General features: G+C 39.9%; 1 protein-coding gene across 2 annotated transcripts in view; it reads right to left on the bottom strand.

The window, feature by feature from the left end:
- MALT1 (MALT1 paracaspase) overlaps positions 1-23,170 on the bottom strand; it is an 81,507-nt gene that overhangs the window by 44,416 nt on the left and 13,921 nt on the right. Inside the window, exons 3-9 of one of the 2 annotated variants that reach the window (XM_032776381.2) lie at positions 21,949-22,070; positions 20,594-20,744; positions 7,626-7,804; positions 6,372-6,468; positions 5,556-5,588; positions 3,120-3,146; positions 405-437 (exon numbers count right to left, since the gene is read on the bottom strand). In XM_032776381.2, the coding sequence (XP_032632272.1) occupies positions 405-437; positions 3,120-3,146; positions 5,556-5,588; positions 6,372-6,468; positions 7,626-7,804; positions 20,594-20,744; positions 21,949-22,070 (642 nt within the window). The remainder of the gene's footprint in view (positions 1-404; positions 438-3,119; positions 3,147-5,555; positions 5,589-6,371; positions 6,469-7,625; positions 7,805-20,593; positions 20,745-21,948; positions 22,071-23,170) is intronic. The other variant, XM_032776380.2, reaches the window with a different exon arrangement.

Raw genomic sequence — 23,170 nt, 5'->3', positions numbered from 1 at the left:
TCTGCCAAGGCAATCCAGGGAAAAAGGGCGTGAAATGATTGTCTGCCGTTGCTTTCACGGAGGAAGGAATGAGTGACAACATTTACCCAGAATCACCCACAACACTGTTTTTGCATTGGGATCTCAACTCAGAATTCCAATGGGCGGGGGAGACTGCGGCAACTATGGGATAGCTACCCACAGTGCAACACTCCAGAAATCGACGCTAGCCTCAGTACAAGGATGCACACTGCCAAATTAATGTGCTTACTGTGGCCATATGCACTCGACTTTATACAATCTGTTTTACAAAACCAGTTTATGTAAAATTGGAATAATCCTGTAATGTAGACATACCCTCCGATTCAGATGCACATTTCTTGTTCAAGACATACATTATTTATCATGGATATGAAACTACTCACCAGAAGGCCTGTCAGCTGATTGCTCTTGAAGGTCTATTTAAAAGAGAGGAAAAACCATGGATCATCAGTAGCTTCAAATGTAGTTGTGTACATCAGAGAAACAACTGGTGCATTTGTTTAAGACAGGTCCCTATTTCAGCTAGTTCTTTTCTATAGCTTCGTGTGGTCTTTATTTCCTTTCTAACTTTGCAGCACAAGTTTTCATTCTTAATGCCTATCAATGAGTTATTTGCTGTTATCCTAATTTCCCACTCTACAGCACATTTGCTTTGGTAGGATATGTATGGTGGGGGGGTTTAATTCCCTGAACCTGAGGTGGCAAGGAAATGTGGATTTTGATCTTACAAATTACATGTTAGTATTTTCAATAAAATCTGAAATACTGTACAGTATATCCTCTCTGATCAGATGTATTGCAGGGAATAAAACAGATCATGAGTTGGGCTATGCTCTATTTTCAGCAAGGTTGAGAATTTGCTTTGCTAGAAATTCTTTAATTTTTATTTCACCACTCGCAGTGGTATGGAAGATCTAACAGCAACATGCAGTGCTCAACAAGAGATGGATGAAATGCCTACCTCTTTTGTTAACATGCATATATCATGACAACCCTGTCAAAAGATTCTCTTGGAATATAAATTAACTCTTGGCAAAAGTAAACATGTCTTCTGTGTCCAGCACAGGAATTACATGGCCTTTATGATGTGACATCTTTGGGAACCCAGTGTCTGGGATAATCCCTAATGGAGTAATAGTTGAATCTCCAACACAAACAACAAAATGTTTATCAAATTAGATTAGTTGATCTCCAATCTGATTGACACTATATCATCACAACCATTTATATGTTTGGCAGCCAGACACCTTAACTCAATAAGACTTCATTCTAGCAGCAGATAATCTGCTAAAAACAGCATCACATTGAAACATCTCAAAGTACAAAGATCACATACAGAAAGCAAAAAAGATTTATTTTTTAAGATTAAGTGACTTGCTGTAGTTTTGCAACTATATAAACTGATTTGCTGTGTTATCTTCAAATTACACCAATTTATTTTAGTGCCCTCGACATGACAGTTAATATTTTCAATATATATGTGTAACGCTGGCAAACCAGGTGCCAGTTTATGCCAAGGTCCCCCGCCCCACTTGGATACTAACAAACATATAGCGGTAATCAGTCTGGTTCACCTGTGTGTTAGTATTGATGAAATAGGTATTAGTTATAAAAATATGAGTAGTGTTTAGGCTTTATTGAATTCTTGTAAATTGCTGCATACATTAATCTTACAATATGAGACACAGATGATGATATAAGTAAGATATTTGAGCATTTGCATTGTAAGCCTCTGTAACTGTGTAAGTCATCAGACAGGAGAGAAACATTAACTAGTGTGAAAAACTAGTCTCCAAAAGGACATGTTGTCTCCCACCTGACAAAGATGATCCATCAACACCATACGAACTATTGTGGAACATCAGAGGATAAAGACTGCTGATTGCTCTGCTCCCCTTCTGCCCCTCCTGCCCCTATTCCCCATGAAAAGAAGAGGTGCAAGTGAATTCCTTTCACCAGCTAAGTTTGCAACCCCAATCAGAAGGGGGTGGAGGAGAATAAAAAAAAGCCCTAATGAGGAGAAACTCTCTCTTGGCTGCTTGGACTCTAGGGATGCAAGATTTCTAGGCATAAGCAAGGCATCCCCAGCTGCTTAGTCTGGGCTAGCCCTAAGGGACACAATTATCTTGCTTATTATAGAAGCTTCTGTTACCTTTTGAAACTTAAGATAGGAACTCATTTGGGTATCTATGTTTATCTGCTTTAAACTTGTAAACAACACTTATTTCCTTTTCCCAGTTAGTAAATCTTTAGATAGTTCATTATAGGATTGGCTACAAGTATTGTCTTTGGTGTGAGATCTAAAGTGCAACTGACCTGGATAAGTGACTTGTCCTTTGGGAATGGGAGTAACCTAAATATTATTGTGATACTTGATGTAAGAGACCATCTATCACAAAGGCAAGCTTACCTGGGTGGAAAGATGGATCAGAGTTCCCAAGAGCAGTGGTTCTCAAAGCCAGTCCGCTGATTGTTCAGGAAAAGCCCCTGGCAGGCCGGGCTGGTTTACCTGTCGCATTCGCAGGTTCGGACAATCGTGGATCCCACTGGCCGCAGTTCGCCGCTCCAGGCCTATGGGGGCTGCCTGAAGGGCAGCCAGCATCCCTTGGCCAGCGCCACTTCCCGCAGCCCCCATTGGCCTGGAGCGGTGAACTGTGGCCAGTGGGAGCCACGATCAGACAAACCTGCAGCCACGGCAGGTAAACAAACCAGCCCAGCCCACCCAAGGCTTTCCCTGAACAAGTGGCGGACCGGCTTTGAGAACCACTGCCTAAGAGGGCTGTCTGTGACTCCAAGTTAAGGCTGTTGTTATGCTTGAGGAGTTTACACTTGATACTTAAATTTTGACAATTTAATTATAGAACTCACAACCAATTTGGGGTTTGTGCCCTGCTTCTTATCAGTCTGCCCAAAGGTTGGTACTCATGCTCTTTAGTGACTGCCAGACAGCTTGACAGTGTGACTGAATCAAACCCCTAGATCTAATACACCTGGACTATGCAAATGAAACAAATTTTGCAGCTCTGATCTATTCAGTTTTTAATGTACATTTCAAATCTGAAATTAAAGCTGTTTATTTCAAAGCACGTGCTACTTACCAGGCTTTCCAAGACTACTAAACTCTTCTGTAGAGAAATAATTAAAAATAATGAAACTGCAGTTTTGACAAACATGAAGGAAAATAAATATTGGTCATAAACGGGATCAACTATTATATTCTGTACTTAACAGAAGCTGAAGGCTAGAAAAGCAAACTCTAAAACCTGAACAAATTATTTTTAAAAAGTTGTATTTTTATGGTTTAGTACATTTATCCCTTCGGAATTTTCCATCACACCACACACACAAAACAAAAAACTACAAGTTGATTTACATCCAAATGCGAAATATGATTAGTTACAGTACTCAGATTTTATTATAGTGTCTATATCAGGGAATAGACACAACAGAAACATGAATGGGAAAAATACATAGACTATACTTCACTCAATTAGTTCACAGACATTCAAGCAGCTTTAATGACAAGTGAGAAAACAAATGGAATCACACATATGAAGATATTTGTTTTTATGAATGTTCTAAAATAGCAACATACTAAACAAGAATGTATTTATTTAAAAAGAAATTAAAGACATTTCTGGGATGATGTTCAGAAATATCAAACTTTCACAGGACTCTCTGATTTTTCACGTCAGGGATTTTAATAGGAGCTAAGGGAAAATTTATTTCAAGTGCCAGGAAACAAAGAAATCTCTAGACAGTCAGGTGAAACTCACACCAAAGCAGAGGGCCCACACAAAACCAATCTGATGTTGAAGGTATTCGCTGTAAAGGGCTCAATACTGCAAGGTACTAAGCACCTACATGTTCCATTTACTTTTGGCACTTGGACCCTCACAGAGGCTGAACTAGTTCATTGGGCCTCATCCAAGCTCTGTATACTGGAGAAAAAATGCTTCATAATAGTTTAACATTGCGATCTTCCGTTTCTTCCAATGTATCTGTTAATATTACGGCTGTCAAACGATTAAAAAAATAGTCACAATTGCAGTTTTAATCGCAGTTAAACAATAATAGTATACTAATTTAAATTCAGCATGGAAGTATGTCCTCTGGAATGGCGGTCAAAGCATGAAGGGGCATACAAATGTTTCACATATCTGGCATGTAAATACCTTGCAACATCAGCTACCAAAGAGCCATGAGAATGCCTGTTCTCACTTTCAGGTGACACTGTAAATAAATAGTGGGCAGCATTATCTCCTGCAAATGTAAACAAAACTTGTTTGTCTTAGTGACTGGCTGAACAAGAAGTAGGACCAAGTGGACTTGTAGGCTCTAAAGTTTTACTTCGTTTTGTTTTAGAGTGCAGTTACGTAAAAAAAAAAAAATTCTACATTTGTAAGTTGCACGTTCACAATAAAAAGATTGCACTACAATATTTGTAGAAGGTGAATTTAAAAATACTATTTCTTTTGGTTTTTTAACAGTGCAAATACTTGTAATCAAAAATAAATATAGAGTGAACACTGTACACTCTGTATTCTATGTTGTAATTGAAATCAATATACTTGAAAATGTAGAAAACATCCAAAAATATTAATAATACATTTAAATTGGTATTCTGTTATTGTTTAACAGTATGATTAAAACTAATTAATTATAACTTTTTTTAATCTAGTTAATTTGTTGTGCAGTAATCGCTTGAGGTAACTGCGATTAACTGATAGCCTTAGTTACTACATATACATATTTTAAAAATTATGCTATGCCTGGTTTGATTGGAAAGTTAAATAAAATCTCTCTAAAATTTCAAAGTAAATTCCCTTTTGTACAGAAGCATACTATACATAATGTATAGTTTAAATACTCAAGGCAGGAGATGGACATTATGGGCCTGAACTTTGGCTCTCGGTACATCCCCTCTGTACCATGCAGCAATACAAAGAGGAAGTAAAGCTGCCCTAGTAGAACAGCTGGGAGAAACCCCTTGTGTAGGAATAAAGCTGGTGTAGAACTGGCAGAACCATCCCAATGCCACCGCCAACACAGAGGACACACTCCAGCAGTCTCTGCTTGCACAGGCCATTGCCAGACAACATAAGTTATGGGAGCACTGCCACTGCTCTAACTTACACTAGGTCTGAATCAGCAGACATTGGTTCCTTGGGAGCTGCGCTTTTCCCAAAGATGTTACCCTTTTGCCTAGCTGAAGACACCCCAGCTCCCTCATGTTTCATAAGAATCTGGTAAATTTTTCAAGCTTTGCACATGGCAACAGTGCAGAACCAAAATATTTTTGATGCACAGATAAAGAAAGTAGCTCATAATTTTGTTTAAAATGGTAGCACCAGATGCAAAGGAGAAACGAGAAGCACATGCACAAGTATCAAATTATGTTGCAAATCAATATGCTACAGCACATTAAAGCCTTCAACTTCGCACACTAATGTAGTGATAGATCCAGTAATCTCCATAATTCCCAGCATCCAGGATTATTTTTAAAGCCACCCACAACCAAAGATTTACTTTACCTTCAGTGCATTCCACTGCCATAGCTTTTCTTCCTTGTATTTTAAGAGAAAAATCTAGGTATAATTCATGCTCTCAATTAATATTAACTGCCAGAAGATGACAGCGGTTACTGCCAAACTGTATTGCTAAATATGGATAAATATTCAAATTTTAAACAGCTCCATCTGTCGGTATTAGCATTGAAAAAATTTAGTTCCCAAAGTTTAGGTGTATACAATATTAGAGTGAAAATACAAAATGAAAAGTTATAAGTCTAAATTCATATTTACAATTCCAGTGCCTATGAAGACCAGTATATAAGTTGTTAGAATATATTTTTTCCCCTCCCTAGGTTCCTTTTGCAGGTGTACACATACACACACACCAAACTGGATTGCACATTTGTTTGCCTTCACTGTGGGTAATTTCACCTGGTGCTATTTGTGCTTATGAAGGAAGTAAGCAACTGTAACTCAGTCACCACCACCACCAAAATTCTGTAGGTGAAATCTCAATAGTCAGACAGGTCATTCTCTTGTCAAAGCACCGGTCCTATCTTTTGTCCACAAACTACATGAACTGAATGACTTTTCACTATATATTAGCATGTTCAGAAACTTGATAAATTGCACAGAGATACTAGCAGAGGATCTCTAAGCACTTTAAAAATGTTAAGTTTCTAAAAATCCCTGTGTGCTGTGCAAACTGGAGTTACAGAAAGGTTAAGTGACCTCTCTGTGGTCATGCACTGGGAGCTTTGAATAGGAATTCTAGTGTCAAGTCATCAGGTTTTATTTGCCAGCTTTTATTATGTGTCCAATTAACAGAACTATTACCTATCATGACTTCTATCTTCTTGCTTTCTTGATTGTCTTGATCATTAAACACACGACACCAGTAGGTCCCCTGATGTTCCATGTCCACATAAGACACCTATATAAGCATCAGAACCACACATCTTAAAATATATAAAATGCATTTTCAGTTAAACCAGTAAAAAGGAAAAAAAGAGTCATAAAAATTAAGACTAAACATCCTTCACAAGATTTCAAATACAAAGGCCCTGATCCTGCAACATAGAGATCTGTCTGCATAACTGAACTCAAAAAGAAAACAACGTAAAACTTCAGAGCCTACAAGTCCACTCAGTCCTACATCTTGTTCAGCCAATTGCTACAAAAGTGCCATGCAAATACCTGTTCTCACTTTCTGGTGACATTGTAACTAAAAAGAGGGCAGCATTATCTCCTGTAAATGCAAACAAACTTGTTTACTGAATGACTGACTGAACAAGAAGTGGGACTGAGCGGACTTGCAGACTCTAAAATGTTGCATTGTTTTCTTTTTGAATGCGGATATTTTTTGTACATAATTCTACATTTGTAAGTTCAACTTTCATGATAAAGAGACTGCACTACAGTACTTGTATTAGGTGAATTGAAAAATACTCTCTCGTTTTTTTAACAGTGCAAATACTTGTAGTCAAAAACAAATATAAAGTGAGCACTGTACACTCTGTATTCTGTGTTGTAATTGAAATCAATATATTTGAAAACATAGAAAACATCTATAAATATTTAAATAAATGGTATTCTATTATTGTTTAATCGTTTGACAACCCTACTACAAATCTATCTTGCTGATTTGAGATGAATTAACCATGGGATACTACAGCTCAGATGAGTTTAGAAAAATATTTGCCACATACAACACTCTCAGGTATGGTGTAGAGAAAAGCTGCTGCAAACATTTAATTCAAAATATAATCAATAAATGCATCCTACATCTCTTTAGCCTTCTGTTAAATTAACACCACTCTAACCTGGGATACAAAAGTATCTTCCATTGCCTCCAAACAATTACTACCACCCAAGACATGGCTTCCCTAATTAAACTTATTTTAGAACGCTGCACTCCAAAGGGACTCAAAACCACTATGGAAATACTAGCCAATGGGACACCAGAAAACTAAAAGTGTTCATTATGCTATCTCATAGCTAAATGATTCTTATAATTTAGTCTCTGAGGCAAATAACTAAGATAAAAGTAGTTAAATTAGTTTCAGAACTCAGCACTCCTCAATAACTTACCGTATATACCTTTCTGTTCCCATTTGTCAGCGGAAATCCATTTCTGAACCACTGGTAATGGGGAACTGGGTTTCCAACAGCACCACACTCTAGAATCAATGTGTCCCCTACCATCAGGTTTTGTGATTGGGGCTGAATGCAGACATGTATCTTGTTTTCAGGCAAACCAACCAAGCTTCCTTAAATTTAAAAAACAAGAAAAGAAAAAAAACACACACATATAAAAAGAATTAGCTAAGAAGCAAGACCAGGCTTTTTTACTGGTCTGTCTTAAATAGGGGGAAGTCGGAGACAAAAAGATACTTACTTCAATTTCAGCACATAAGGAGGTGCCTCTCCTAGTCTCTAGACCGTGACAAACTATTATTATTAATAATGTTTATTACAGTAGTGCCTACGGATCTTAAAAATACAGTAAAAATAAACCATTAGCCTTTCTCCATACAAATCAGATCAGCAACAACCAGACTTGCCCCAGCTAAGCTCCCACATCATCCTAAACACCTACAATAAAAATACTGCCCACACCCTCCCCAAACCTCAGCCTGTTCCAAGTATCAGAGGGGAGCCGTGTTAGTCTGGATCTGTAAAAGCAGCAAAAAAAGCCCTGTGGCACCTTATAGACTAACAGACATTTTGGAGCATGAGCTTTCGTGGGTGAATACCCACTTTGTCGTCACCCATGAAAGCTCATGCTCCAAAACGTCTGTTAGTCTATAAGGTCCCACAGGACTCTTTGCAGCCTGTTCCAGACTTCTGATCAAACAGAAGGGCTTTGCAGCATGCCCTAAACAATAGCAAATACAGACTACACCTTTACCCTGCTATAACAGTCCTCGGGAGCCAAAAATAAACTTCACGCGTTATAGGTGAAACTGTGTTATATCAAACTTGCTTTGATCCGTCAGAGTGCGCACCCGCTATCCCCCCCAAAGCGCTGCTTTACCATGTTATATCTGAATTCATGTTATATCAGGTCACGATATATTGGGGTAGAGGTGCATTAAAAAAAAATTAAAAAGAATTTTGCCAAGCCTGGATAGATACAAATAGAAAGCAATACACTGCATCACATTGACAACAAAACATTAAAAATTCTCTTCTCCTCTTTCCTCTCCTCCCCCAAAACTAAAGCCACAATGAGGTTTTATTTAACAGACATATGTGTCTAAAGCAAGAAGCTGGGGGGAGAGAGAGGAGGGGAGATGGCTAGCTTTTAGTGCAGTGGTCCCCAACCTTTTTCATCTGGCAGGCACCAGACGACGAGCCACGGAGGACCATGGCGGCGAATGAGCATCCGCCGAAATGTCACCAACAAGCAACAACGTCAGTAGGCGTCACTGCTGACAAGCAGTGTCATCCAGAGGCGTTGCTGCCAAAAATCAGCAACATTTCGGCAGCAACGCCATGGATGACGCTGCTCCTCAGCAGCATTTCAGCAGATGCTCATCTGCTGGCCGGTACGCAGGCGCACTTAGACGCCCCGGCGGGTGACATGGCACCTGCAGGCACCGCATTGGGGACCCCTGTTTTAGTGTCTTTAGTGTTTTCCAGACATTTTAAGATATAATGAGGCAACAAACTGAGCCTATGGGGCTGGGAAGAAGTCTAAGCACTGTGGTGCTGGATCCAATAGGATCTTTATTCAGCTTTCTTTATAGAATACCATGTGCTTGTGTTTATATAGTGACTTTACTCAGTCTGTAAGTGGCCCTTATAATTGCCAGCTGGCATATTCAAAGGTTAATGGGAGTTAGGGATGTAAAACGTTAACCAGTTAACCAATTAACTGATAAGCATCAGTCTTGTCGATAACCAGAATGTTTTAACATTTAAACTCTGGCTGCGGGACTCCACTCTCCCCCAGCCCCCTGTATCCCAGTTGCTGCCACCCCTCCCCCATGCGCTACGGATCCTGGCAGCTGCCAGCCCCATGCCTGGGGCTCTGCGCGGGGCGGCAGCTGGGACCCCAGGCACACAGGGTAGCAGCCAGGATTCCAAGCACGGGCCCAGCAGTGACTGGAGTCTCCGGGTGCTGGGGCGGCAACCAGGATTCCCGGCGAGTGCAGAGCCTAATGATTAAACGGTACAATTTTAATACTTTAAACGTTTACCTTTTTAAAACACTATTTACATCCCTAATGGGAGTTGGACACCTGATTTCCTTAGGCTTTTTTGAAAATCTCCGCTCGCAACTTTACCTAAGAAATGTTTTCCCCCCATCCCCCTAACCCTGCTCCACCAGAGGATAGAAAGGACAAATCTTGCACCATTTCTGTATCTTAAGCTAAGCAACTAAGGTGCCATCCATTGGGCTCTGATTAAATTTAAATAAGAAATACTGAAGCCAAAGAAAGAGGCAGCAACTTTCAGTGGCCCTGGGTTGGCATGTTTGCTGCACTCCTACTTCTTTTATATGTTGAGCACTCAGGACATAAACACCCTGGAAGGAGGCTTTGAACCCCTCCACTTATAACTAATGCTAACCCTTACTAATTCTTTGACTAGTTAGAGAAGCAGTTTGACTTGGATTTTGTGGGACAGTGGATAAACGATAATTTCTGCAGCTGTAGAATTGCAGCAAATGAACTCCGGTTATGACTCTAGAACTTGAAGCATGTGTGGTACAACTGTTTTGCCTCACATCATCCACAGACAGGGAGACATAGTTTTAAATTTGTACTAAGCCAAAGAACTTGGAAACATACAGATGTCTATTAGGCCACGAGGAAAGCGGATTGAACTGAAGAACTTGTGGATCTAAAGGTGGAGGAGGCCTGGAATTACTTCAAGTCAAAGTTGCAGAAACTATCAGAAGTCTGCATACAAAGAAAGGCGGAAAAAATCATAGGCAGGAGTTGCAGACCAAGCTGGATGAGCAAGCATCTCAAAGATGTGATTAAGAAAAAGCAGAAAGCCTACAAGGAGTGGAAGATGGGAGGGATCAGCAAGGAAAGCTACCTTATTGAGGTCAGAATATGTAGGGATAAAGTGAGAGAGGCCAAAAGTCATGTACAGTTGGACCTTGCAAAGGGAATTAAAACCAACAGTAAAAGGTTTTATAGCCATATAAATAAGAAGAAAACAAAGAACGAAGAAGTGGGACCACTAAACACTGAGGATGGAGTGGAGGTTAAGGATAATCTAGGCCTGGCCCAATAGCTAAACAAATACTTTGCCTCCATCTTTAATGAGGAGCTAATAGCAGGGTGATAATGCTGGGGTGATAAATGGGAATGAGGATATGGAGGTAGATATAACCATATCTGAGGTAGAAGCCAAACATGAACAGCTTAATGGGACTAAAACAGGGGGCCCAGATAATCTTCATCTAAGAATATTAAAGGAACTGGCACATGAAATTGCAAGCCCATTAGCAAGAATTTTTAATGAATCTGTAGACTCAAGGGTTGTACCGTATGAGTGGAGAATTGCTAACATAGTTCCAATTTTTAAGAAAGGTTAAAAAAGTGATCTGAGTAACTACAACCCTGTTAGTTTGACATCCGTAGTATGCAAGATCTTGGAAAAAATTTTGAAGGAGAAAGTAGTTAAGGACATTGAGGTCAACGGTAATTGGGACAAAATACAGTATGGATTTATAAAAGGTAAATCGTGCCAAACCAACCTAATCTCCTTCTCTGAGAAGATAACAGAGATTTTAGACAAAGGAAATGCAGTGGATCTAATTTACCTCGATTTCAGTGAGGCATTTGATATGGCTCCACATGAGGAATTATTAGCTAAATTGGAAAAGTTAGGGTTTAATATGAAAATTGAGAGGTGGATAAGGAACTGGTTAAAGGGGAGACTACAACAGGTACTGAAAGGTGAACTGTCAGGCTGGAGGGAGGTTACTAGTGGATTTCCTCAAGGATCAGTTTTGGGACCAATCCTATTTAATCTTTTTATTACTGACCTTGGCACAAAAAGTGGGAATATGCTAATAAAGTTTGCGGATGACGCAAAGCTGGGAGGTATTGCCAATACAGAGGAGCACCAGGATATCTTACAGGAAAATCTGGATGACCTTGTAAACTGGAGTAAAAGTAATAGGATGAAATTTGATAGTAAAAAGTGCAAGGTCATGCATTTAGGGATTAAAAGAATTTTGGTTATAAGCTGGGGACACATCAGTTGCAAGTAAGAGGAGGAGAAGGACCTCGGAGTATTGGTTGATCACAGGATGACTATGAGTCGCCAATATGATATGGCTGTGAAAAAAAGCTAATGTGGTCTTGGGATGCATCAGGTGAGGTATTTCCAGTAGAGATAACGAGGTGTTTGCCCCATTATACAAAGCACTGGTGAGACCTCATCTGGAATATTGTGTGCAGTTCTGGTCTCAATGTTTAAGAAGAATGAATTCAAACTGGAACAGGTATAGAGAAGGGCTACTAGGATGACCCAAGGAATGGAAAACCTGTCTTATGAAAGGAGACTCAAAGAGCTCGGCTTGTTTATCCTAACCAAAAGAAGGTTGAAGGGAGATATGATTGCCCTCTATAAATACATCAGAGGGATAAATATTAGGGAGGGAGAGGAATTATTTAAGCTCAGTACCAATGTGGACATGAGAACAAATGGATATAAACTGGCCATCAGGAAGTTAACACTTGAAATTAGAAGAAGGTTTCTAACCATCAGAGGAGTGAAGTTCTGGAACAGTGTGCCAAGGGGAGCAGTGGAGGCAAAAAACATATCTGGCTTCAAGACTAAGCTTGATAAGTTTATGGAGGGGATGGTATGATGGGATAGCCTAATTTTGGCAATTAATCGATCTTTGACTATTAGCAGTAAATATGCCCAATGGCTTGTGATGGGATGGGATCTGAGTTACTACAGAGAATTCTTTCCTGGGTGTCTAGCTGGTGAGTCTTGCCCACATGCTCAGGGTTTAGCCGATTCCTTCCCGACCCCAAATATGGCAATTTCCCCCCAGGGCAGATTGGCAGAGGCCCTGGGTTTTTTTTGCCTTCCTCTGCAGCGTGGGGCAAGGGTCACTTGCTGGAGGATTCTCTGCACCTTGAAATCTTTAAACTATGATTGAGGACTTCAGTGGCTCAGATATAGGTTAGGGGTTTGTTTCAAGAGTGAGTGAGTGAGATTCTGTGACCTGCGTTATGGAGGAGGTCAGACTAGATGATCATAAGGGTCCCTTCTGACCTTAAAGTCTATGATTCTATGACAGAATTCTGCAATGAAAGTGTCTGAACCAATAAACAGCTGCAAGCTGATATAAAGTACTAAACTGTCAGTGTGACTTCCTCACGTAGGTGTGTGTTTCTGCAGTTCAATAACAACAATAGTCTTAGCAAGTGTCTGCATAGGTTTTTAAGTTGACCAGTGTTGAAAGCTGAATGTTAGGCCTGCCAGCCTTTACAGTGGTTCATTTCCTTCCCCAGCAGCGAGCTTTGCATGGGGAAATCACATTCTATTACTTTTTATGCAGAAATCAGTCGTCCTCCACAGCCATTGTGAAAATTGGTTGAAGCTTCCAGTTAGTCTTTAACTCTCTTATCTCTGGCTCAAGCATTGTGTGTTGTAGGATCCCTGAAATACACCGTGCTGTACATGCTGTGGTGCTCAGACATTGTAGAATGGGACAAAGGGAGACCAAAGGCAGTCAATGCATACAATACATATTGTTATGAGCCCTTAATCCACAAGTGATTGACAGATTAGATGCCAACATCTGTCTGCATATTCTGGACCTTTAATCTAAACACATTGAAATGAGTGACCACAACAGCTGAGCCAAAAGCTTTATGATATATTCTCTCTGGGGAAGTCTGAACTTGCTATTGTTGTGGGGTTTTTTAAATGGTACCAGACATCCCATGCATATTTGAATTCCTCTCAGTGAAGTTGCTTCTGTATGTATAGTAGAAATATTTAATCTTGATATTTTATCAGTTTCTATCCTAATACATTGTGAACAGTTTTGTTTAAGAAGAAACTTTATCTATGAGTTAGAACAAAGAGGTGAGTGGTGTTTATGAGGCACTTCTAGTACTATAGAACAGCCCATTAATTCTCTTGTTAATAGATTCACTGTCAAACCTATTTGAATTAAAGAAATATTGACACACTAAACTTGGTGACATTATTGCAGTTTCACTGTAACCCCCTAAAATTTTCACTTCCAGCCATCTGCAACAAAGTCAATTGGTGGTGAGAGGAATTTAGTTCATGCATGCACATCCCTGCGGGCAGGTCATGGGGGCTGCAATGCAACTCTCCACAATCACCATTCTTAGTAGCTACTGCTGTGTACTGGGTCCCTCTGCAGGAGTATTGGACCACTTTGAATTTTGTATCTGACGTAAAAGAAGTGGGCTACCTCTGTAATTCCACTGTGGGTACATAACTGATACACACAGAGGGCCTTGACAGTGCTCTCTTCTGGGTTAACTTTGCTGTGTATGTGCTTGTACACCTTAATTAAACAACTAGAAAAGGGTTGCTGCACATTTTTAATGAGACACTAAGGAATTTAATTTTCATTAAAAGCTGATGCTAGTGTAATCTAGAAGTAGTATGTAAGGTCTTGGAAAAAATATTGAAGGAGAAAGTAGTAAAGGACATTGAGGTCAATGGTAATTGGGACAAATTACAACATGGTTTTACTAGAGGTAGATAGTGCCAAACCAACCTGATCTCCTTCTTCGAGAAGGTGACAGATTATTTAGACAAAGGAAATGCAGTAGATCTAATTTACCTACCACTGCTGCTGAGGACCCCAGGGTCCCTGAATCTACCGTGAGCGCCCTGATCTGAGACACATTTTAACTGAGAGAGGGATTAAAATAAATGGTTAACGCTGGGCTAACAAGAAATTCATTCTGTAGATTTCACGATCAGTGGTTTATAAAATAAAGCAATAGAAGTTACACATTTGGACTATTTACTTATACCCCTTCACCCTCTCAACGTAGGCTGCCATTCAAGTACAGGGAGTTCTGCGGAATGCAGCAAAAATCAACGCCAATAGTTGGTACGCTTCAAGGTAATCATTTCACTCACTTCACCAGAATTTATAGACTCATAGACTCGTAGGTCAGAAGGGACCAATATGATCATCTAGTCTGACCTCCTGCACAAAGCAGGCCACAGACCCTACCCATCCACTTCTATAACCCCTAACCTATGTCCAAGTTATGTGAAGTTTTCAATTGTGGTTTGAAGACCTCACAAGCAGAGAACCACCAGCAAGTGACCCAATGCCCCACGCTGCAGGGAGAGCGAAAAACTCCAGGGCTCTGCCAATCTGCCTGGAGGAAAATTCCTTCCCGACCAACTATATATGGCGATCGGCTAAACCCTGAGCAGGTGGCAAGGCTCCCAGCCAGCAGTCAGGAAGAAATCTCTGCAGTACCTGATCCATCCCATCCAACATCATCGCAGACCATTGACACAACTTATCTGCTATAATCCGCAAGAACAATTGCGCACGAAAAATAACGCCTGTCATATTGCATACCCTTCCTAAACTGTACAAGCTAGCTAAGCCAGATATGTCTTTTGCCCCACTACTCCCCTTGAAGGCTATTTCCAGAACTTCACTCCTCTAATGGTAGGAAACCTTCGTCTAATTTTAAGTCTAACTTAACCTAGTGTCAGTTTGTACCCCATTCTGTCCTTGCCAATGTTCTACCATTAGTACTAAGCTTAAATAATCCTCTCCACTCCAGCCTAATGTAATTCCCCTAGTATATTATTAATAGAGCAAGGAATCCCCCGGAGTTTCTTTGGCTAGGCTAAACAGCAACAACTCTTTGAGTCTCCTTTCATAATCGGCAGGTTTCCATCCTCGGATCATCCTGGTTAGCCCGTCCTCTGAACCTGTTCAGTATTGAATTCATCCTTCTTAAAATGATGGTGAGGAAGACCAAATGCACACAGTATTCCGACGTGGGAAGTGCTCACCAGCTCTTAAATTACACACTCAGCGTCTGTCCAACATCACACCGTCTCATCTCTTTTGTGTGTTACCTCATCCTTCCCGAGTCCTCCTCGACGTTCGTCGCAGATTGGTTGTTGTGAGAGAGATGAGGTGTTAAGATAACGAGGTTTGCCCATTATAAGAAGCTGTGAGACCTCACTGGAATATAGTGGTGCAGTTCTGGTCTCAATGTTTAGAGAAGATGATTCAAACTGGAACAGGTGTAGAAGAGGCTACCGGGATGACCGGAATGGAACACTGTCTTATGAAAGGAGATCAAAGAGCTGCTTGTTTACTACCAAAGAAAGTGAAGGGAGATATTTGCTCTTATAAATATATGAGGATAAATTAGGGAGGAGAGAATTAATAAGCTAGTACAATGTGACAAAGGAAAATGGGTAAAACTGGGCACTAGGAAGTTTAACTTGAAATTAGAGAAGGTTTCTAACACCTACGAGGAGTGAAGTTCTGGAACAGGTGCCAAGGGGAGTGAGGCAAAAACATATCTGCTTCTAAGACTAAGCTTGATTAAGTTTATGGAGAGGGATGATATGAAGGACAGTAATTTTGGCAATTGATTCTTGTGATATAGCAGATAATTGCCAATGCTTGTGTGGATGGGATGGGATCAGAGTTACTCATGAGATTCTTCCTGGTGTGCTGGGGAGCTTGCCCACATGCTCAGGGTTTAGCCGATTCGCCATCATTGGTCGGGAATTTTCCCCAGGGCAGATGGCAGAGGCCCTGGGTTTTTCCTTCCCTCTGCAGCGTGGGGCAGGGTCACTTGCTGGTGGATTCTCTGCTTGAGGTCTTCAAACCACAATTTGAAGACTTCAATAACTCGGACATAGGTTAGGGGGTTTTATAGAAGTGGATGGGTAGGGTTCTGTGGCCTGCTTTGTGCAGGAGGTCAGACTAGATGATCATATTGGTCCCTTCTGACCTACGAGTCTATGAGTCTATAAATTCTGGTGAAGTGGTGAAATGATTACCTTGAAGCGTACCAACTATTGCGTTGATTTTTGCTGCATGTCCGCAGAACTCCCTGTAACTTGAATGGCAAGCCTACGTTGAGAGGGTGAAGGGGGTATAAGTAAATAGTCCAAAAGTGTAACTTCTATTGCTTTATATTTAAACCACTGATCGTGAAATCTACAGAATGAATTTCTTGTGTAGCCCCAGCGTTAACCATTTAATTTTAAAATCCCTCTCTTCAGTTTTAAATGTGTCTCAGATCAGGGCCGCTCAGAGGATTCAGGGGACCTGGGGTCCTCAGCAGCAGCTGGCCTTCTACTCTAGGACCCACTGCCGCAGTGCCCCAAAGACCCGCAGCAGGGGGCCCCCGCTGCTGAATTACCACCGAAGACCCAACTCTTTGGCGGCGGGTGCTAAAGCGGAAGGACTCCCTGCCGCGGATCTTCGGGGCACTTCGGCAGTGGGTCCCAGAGCGAATCTAATATATAAATGTTATGTCAAATAAGTATTGAAGGTGAAACAGGAAGACTTGGTTTTGGTTATACACAACCATGTCAGCTGGGTTTTGGGGTCTTGTAAAAATAAACAAAGAGTTGTTTGAATCTGGATTTCATTTTATCTGAACCGCAAGAATGTAGGCAAGCAGGCAAGTTGTGTCCTGGATTAGGGGTTTTTGTTTTTAACAAGCAAAACCAAAATCCTATGTTTGGTTTATCTGTAGTCAAAATATTTTGCGTTGGTAATGCTTACTCTTGTTTCACTGAAAGTCAAAACCAGCAAATAAAGACAACCATAGTATACCCTTAAAGCATAATATACTCCACTGCACTGAAAATATACTTTGGGGGCACCGAAAAGGGTCAGAATCTGAACTGCATCTGGTTTCTGTAGCAAACAGCTGTAATTCTGGTTCAGTAACAGCAGCTGTCAAATTTTCAGAGTTAAGATGCTGATCCCTGCATGCTGTGGTGGCAGTACATCATGAGCATTCAATTCATAACACTGGAGGAGCTTCCTACAGAAGAGTATTCAGCCTTGAATATTCTGTGGTTTGGATTACTGTCCTATAATAGATCACAAAATGGCACTGGGGCTTATAACATTATTGAGAGTTGTCAACTAATGCTATTGAATATAATGTTACTTGTTCAGGTAAACAGAACCTATAAGAGACATTTCAATGGTGGTGCACTTCTTTTTAGATGCTGAGGATATCCTCAGTGAAATCTTCTACCTAAATCTCACTCTAAGAATCCTTTATCAGGTCTAGCTGCAGCAGATAGAATATATACATAAAAGCATGCAGAAAGTGATATGTTGGCAACATATACTACTGATCCCAATCGTGGGAGATACAGAGCTGCATCTGCAATGTCCTAAGTGCCTTAAACCTCCTGATGACTTCAACAGGAGCTAAGAGTGCTTAGAAGCTTGCAGAAAGTACTCAAAATCAGGTCCTTAACAGTATTATTTCCAACATGAATTGCCAAGAAAAATCTGGATAAAAGGAGGATCGGTTTTCCAATCCTCCAGCCATGCATACTGGTCCCTAGAGAAAAGAGCGACTGTTATCTGTTTGTAATCTTAAATTTTCTCTTTTCTCTGTATGTATGTATTAACACAGAGCATGCGAGAGAGTGAGTTCAGTTTGGACTGCTATGAATAATGGACCAGATCTTCAGCTGGTGTAAAGTGGTGTAGCTTAATTGACTTCGGTGGTGATACACCAAGTGAGAATCTGGCCCATAAATTGAATAAATCAATTTTGTTACATATGGAGCCAAAATAATACTTTCCTCCCTCACTTATGTAAGAATTGATAACAGAGAGACACCCCTCTACCCCAATATAATGCAACTCGATATAACACAAATTCGAATATAATGCGGTAAAGCAGCGCTCTGGAGGGCGGGGCTGCGCACTTCGGCGGATCAAAGCAAGTTTGATATAATGCAGTTTCACCTATAACGCAGTAAGATTATTTGGCTCCCGAGGACAGCATTATATCAGGGTAGAGGTGTAATTTCAATGGATAATTTATTTGTAAGATGTTTTATTTGTATCTATCTTAGTTTTCACAGTTCTGCAAAAACTATTGAGTTTTAAGCATTTTTCCAATTTTTATCAATTGGAATGTTCACAGTTCCAGGAAATTGGGGGAGGTCAGATAATTATTTAATTACAGTAAATGTTGAGATTCAAAAAGTTGAAGCTTTATAACCACTAAAAACACAATTTGTCAACATCACAAGTAAATATCCTTCAATCAAATTTTAAGTTCTCAAGCAGCATTCTTCTTACTTTGCCTCTCTATAAATTTCTGTGATCTTTTTCTGTTAACTTTTTTGTGTACAATGAAATCAGTGTTTACAGACATTTACTGATAATCTAATCTCTCATATATCCATTGCTCTTTAATCATCAGAACTCTTGTGCTACCTCAGTGAAACAAACACTTTTGGGGTGGGGTGGGGGGAAGAGGTTAGTTTCTCTCTGCAGTTTTACTAAATAACCATGACCCAGGGAATAGGGGAGCCAATATTACAATCAGGATGATTTAAGACTGTTAAAAAATAGCTGCACTTTTGGTGAGGTGGGAGAAGACAATTGTTCAGATAATATCAAACTGAGTAATTCTTTCATTTCAGATGTTAAAAAGGTCTCTGTTTTAACATTAGTCCTTACAACATTAGTGAAAGTTTGATTAGTGTTCCCTACGCTCTTCTCTTGCCTGGAGTAACATGATAAGCAGAAAACTACTGTAGTTCAAAAAGCCTATAGCAAAGCATCACCTATGAGTTGCATAATACAGTAAAAAGTTCTCTTTACAGATTGAAGACGATGTACTTTCTTTTTTAACTTAGCACATTTCACCTCATATCAGTAGCTCAGTGAAATGCCAAAACTTCTAAGCAAGGCAGTTAAACAGTAAAAATGTTCATCTGTAACATTCATTACAAAAGTTCCACGTATTACCCTACCAAAATAACCACCAAAACCACGCAGCCTCTGAAACTGGGAGTAATGAATGGTGTTAGTACAATAAGGCCTGTGAAGTACACTACAAATAAAAAAAATACTGTATATTCCCCCCAACTTTGGTACCAACTAAATGGATACAAGTGAGCAGATTTTAATCTTCGCATCTTAATTTTCTCTTCCCCTTTATTTATTCCTTTCTTCCTGCATTCTCATTTTCCACATTAATATTACATATTTTACACATGATTTTCCTACTACAGGTAAACTTGAACCATATCTGTTTGTTACCTGAATATCTATCATCAGGTGATCATAATGGTCCCTTCTGACCTTAAAGTCTGATGCTATGATTATTATATTTAACTGTTTTGTTGTAAACTTACAAGAATTCTAGTCACACAGAAAACACTAACTCTTTATTTTACTCAGTTTATAAAATATAGACAAACACTGGAAGCAAAACATACTTGTCTACATTAAGTCACTTTTTTGACTTACCACTCCACACATATATAGCGGTTTATATTCTCTAAGTGCTGTGTGTTAGGACTAGTTCACAAGTTAATCTCCCTTTCAATTTCTCTACTGCTCTGGAGAGGGTGTAGAGACTGCGCTGGGTCTATGCATGGTGCAGCACATGTCTGTTGCTGTGCCAGCACACTATGCTGAAGCCTGGCAGGCACATTGGGAGGGATGGAGTCAAGGCTACATCCATTCTTCTCCCATTCCCACCTATTTGGAGGATGAGGGGAGGACAACAACAATTCATAGCAAGCTCTACAGAACCTGTTTTCCCTTCTTCTCTATATGCTGTGATATGGGTAGCCAGAACAAGGCAGTGAGGCATAAAACACCCCCTTCACTAACTTGTGTAATCATGAGTGCTGAACCATAATCTGGGCTTTAGTTAAATAAGTTGTTACTGCAACTCAAAGACACTTTCACAGCAGACTGAATTTGTCAGATGCATATTTACTTTAAGCCTACTGAATTATGATCTGGTTCATCTTCCCCACCCCCAGATCTGAACAGAGGGGACCCATTGTGAAAGGTATTTGCAACTCACCATAAGACATGCCCTGGAGATCACAAACGTCCAGTTGTGCCCACCGACTGAACACAAAGGAAGAATCGCTGTTCACTCGACAGATGTAAAACCCAGAATCACTTACACTCACTGGGTTAAAAATCAACTCTGGGGAATTCCCATGCGGAACCTGTGTTACATATGAGCCACAGAAAAACTTAACTGACTGGTGCTGGTTTGGAGTAAACATAAGAATATTTGTATCTAGCAAGGACAGTACTCCTGACTACTATCACATTTTCTTAAAGCCTATTTCAAATGGTCAGAAGAGACAAATCTTGTCCTCAGCCTTTAACATCTTAAAGACAAAACACTGATTCAAAGACAGATTGGTGTTGCTGCTATTAAATAAAGAGACATTAGACGTTTTCTTAAAGTGCACATTCTTTCAGGAACTTCAATTCTGAATCCTTATCCTTCCACAAATAGCTGGATGGGATTCTCAAACCATTATCCCAGTCAGCATTCATGTTATATCAGTATTGTCATAAGCAGACATATCCAACTCTGAACTGGAAACTGTTAGAACTCTTTTCTGGGGCTGCAACAAAAGACTATACATGAAAATAAATGTACCTTTACCAGATAAGAATCAAAACTGTATAGTAAATAGTGCATTGATTACACATTTCAGTAACATGGAGATAATCTCTATCTGGATCAAACTAATTTTACATGTTGCTTGAGGCCTCAAAGTGACCTAACATTACATCTTAAAAATGGACTTTAATATCATTGCTAATATAAGGGTTCATCAATAGGCATTCCTCTTACAGGAAGATACGCCTGGATAAAAGAGGGGGAGATGCTGGAGAAAAGTTGTGTTCCTTTTTAACTGGGGAATGATACTCAGGCTATAGGAATATGGGGAGAGTGCAGGAATTTAAAATTTGACTGCTTTTGGAAGGGCACGTTAAGCACATTATGTTATGAGGAAAGACAGCATACTCTCTCTCTAACAAACCCCTGGAGATCCAAGCCATATGACCATTATAGCAAAAAAAAAGGGGGAGGGCACAGCAGGGAAAGCAGAGCTCCTTCAGCAGGAGCTAATACCTCCTCCAGCCGCAGTGGTCCTAGGACCGGAAGAACTCCGCTCTGTGACCCTGCTGCAGTCCCAGGGCCAGAGGAGCTCGGCTCTGTGACCCTGCTGATTATTGGAGGGTTGCCAGTCTGGAAACTTTCAGCATAAATGTTCTTAAAAATATCTTTGAGCCAGTTGCGGGGAGGAGGAAAGATGGACTCCAGTTTTTCGTAAGGATTTATATTCTGCAGACTGACTTTTACGCAATATCTCCATCGAGTCCTTGAGATTTCCTGTATTTGGTTATTACCTCTTTTTCCTGTTTGAACCACTGATAATGCAGAAATGGATGTCCAGTTGCCCAACAACATAGCTTGACTGTTCGTCCAGATACTACTGACTTAGGGTCTGGCTGTACAACAATCTTTATACCTTTTTTTTTTAATAAAAAAAGAAAAGAAAAAAAAAAGGAGAAGTTAAGACATTGTAACAAGAATGAACTTGCTTCCAGTTGTCTTTTGTAAGTTATTGTTGTACGAGTAGAACTGCGCTGTTGTATTTTTGCAGTCTACCTACTGCATGTACTTTACAATTGTCAATTGTTTATTTTAAATACAGTGATGAAGTTTAGTTGTAAGTGGTACATGGATGATTAAATAAGGTTTTTTAATATTAAAAATTGCTCCCTTATTTAACATTTTTACTGCCACAATTTTAACAAACTTGAGGTTGAGAGTCTGTTGCAAGAGAAAGGATTTAACTTTTTGTACATTAGGCAAGTTCTTTTAAAATATGTATTAAATATAAAGGAATTCACAAATTACACTTACACCCACTATGGGGCCCCAGCACACTGCCACAGTGGAATGTAGAGGACTCAGTATGAATGAGAATCAGACCCTTAAAATATTTTTTTCTGTTCTTGATATGTTAATAAAAATAAGGTATATTAGTATCTATGGTTGAATTTATCAAACAAAAATTATTTTAGTCAAAAAGGGACATTTCTAAAAAGAATTTTCATGAAGACCTTTTTTGCCCCCAAAATGGTTTTTATTTCTGACAAAAATTTTAAGTGTACATATATGCATTCACCTGTTGGCTTTTTGGTGAACGTGTGTGTGTGTGTGTGTGTAGGGCCTTTTCCCCCCATTTTGATTAATCAGTCTAGTCACGTGGTGGGAATGTTTCCAAGATGAGGAAAGTAAACATGAAGGAAGGTCTCCAGTGCTTAGGGCATTAGCCTAAGATTTGGGAGACCAGCATTCAGTTTCCTGCTATACCACAGACTTACTGTGATCTTGGGCAAGTCACTCAGGGCTTGTCTGCATGGGGAAATTGACCAGAATAGTTAGTAAGGAATAAGCTATTCTGCAATAGCTTCCCATCTGGATACTCTTACTCCAACATGTGTGTCCACTGGGGAGTTATTGTGGAAAAGCTACACTTCTACCCTGACATAACACTGTCCTCAGGAGCCAAAAAAACCTCTTACCGAGTTATAGGTGAAAACACGTTATTTCAAACCTGCT

This window comes from Chelonoidis abingdonii, chromosome 6 (genome assembly GCF_003597395.2).
Source record: "Chelonoidis abingdonii isolate Lonesome George chromosome 6, CheloAbing_2.0, whole genome shotgun sequence".
NCBI classification, from domain to species: Eukaryota; Metazoa; Chordata; order Testudines; family Testudinidae; genus Chelonoidis; species Chelonoidis abingdonii.
The sequence above is the reverse complement of the archived record's forward strand: the minus strand, read 5'-3'. Positions and strand labels throughout refer to the sequence as shown.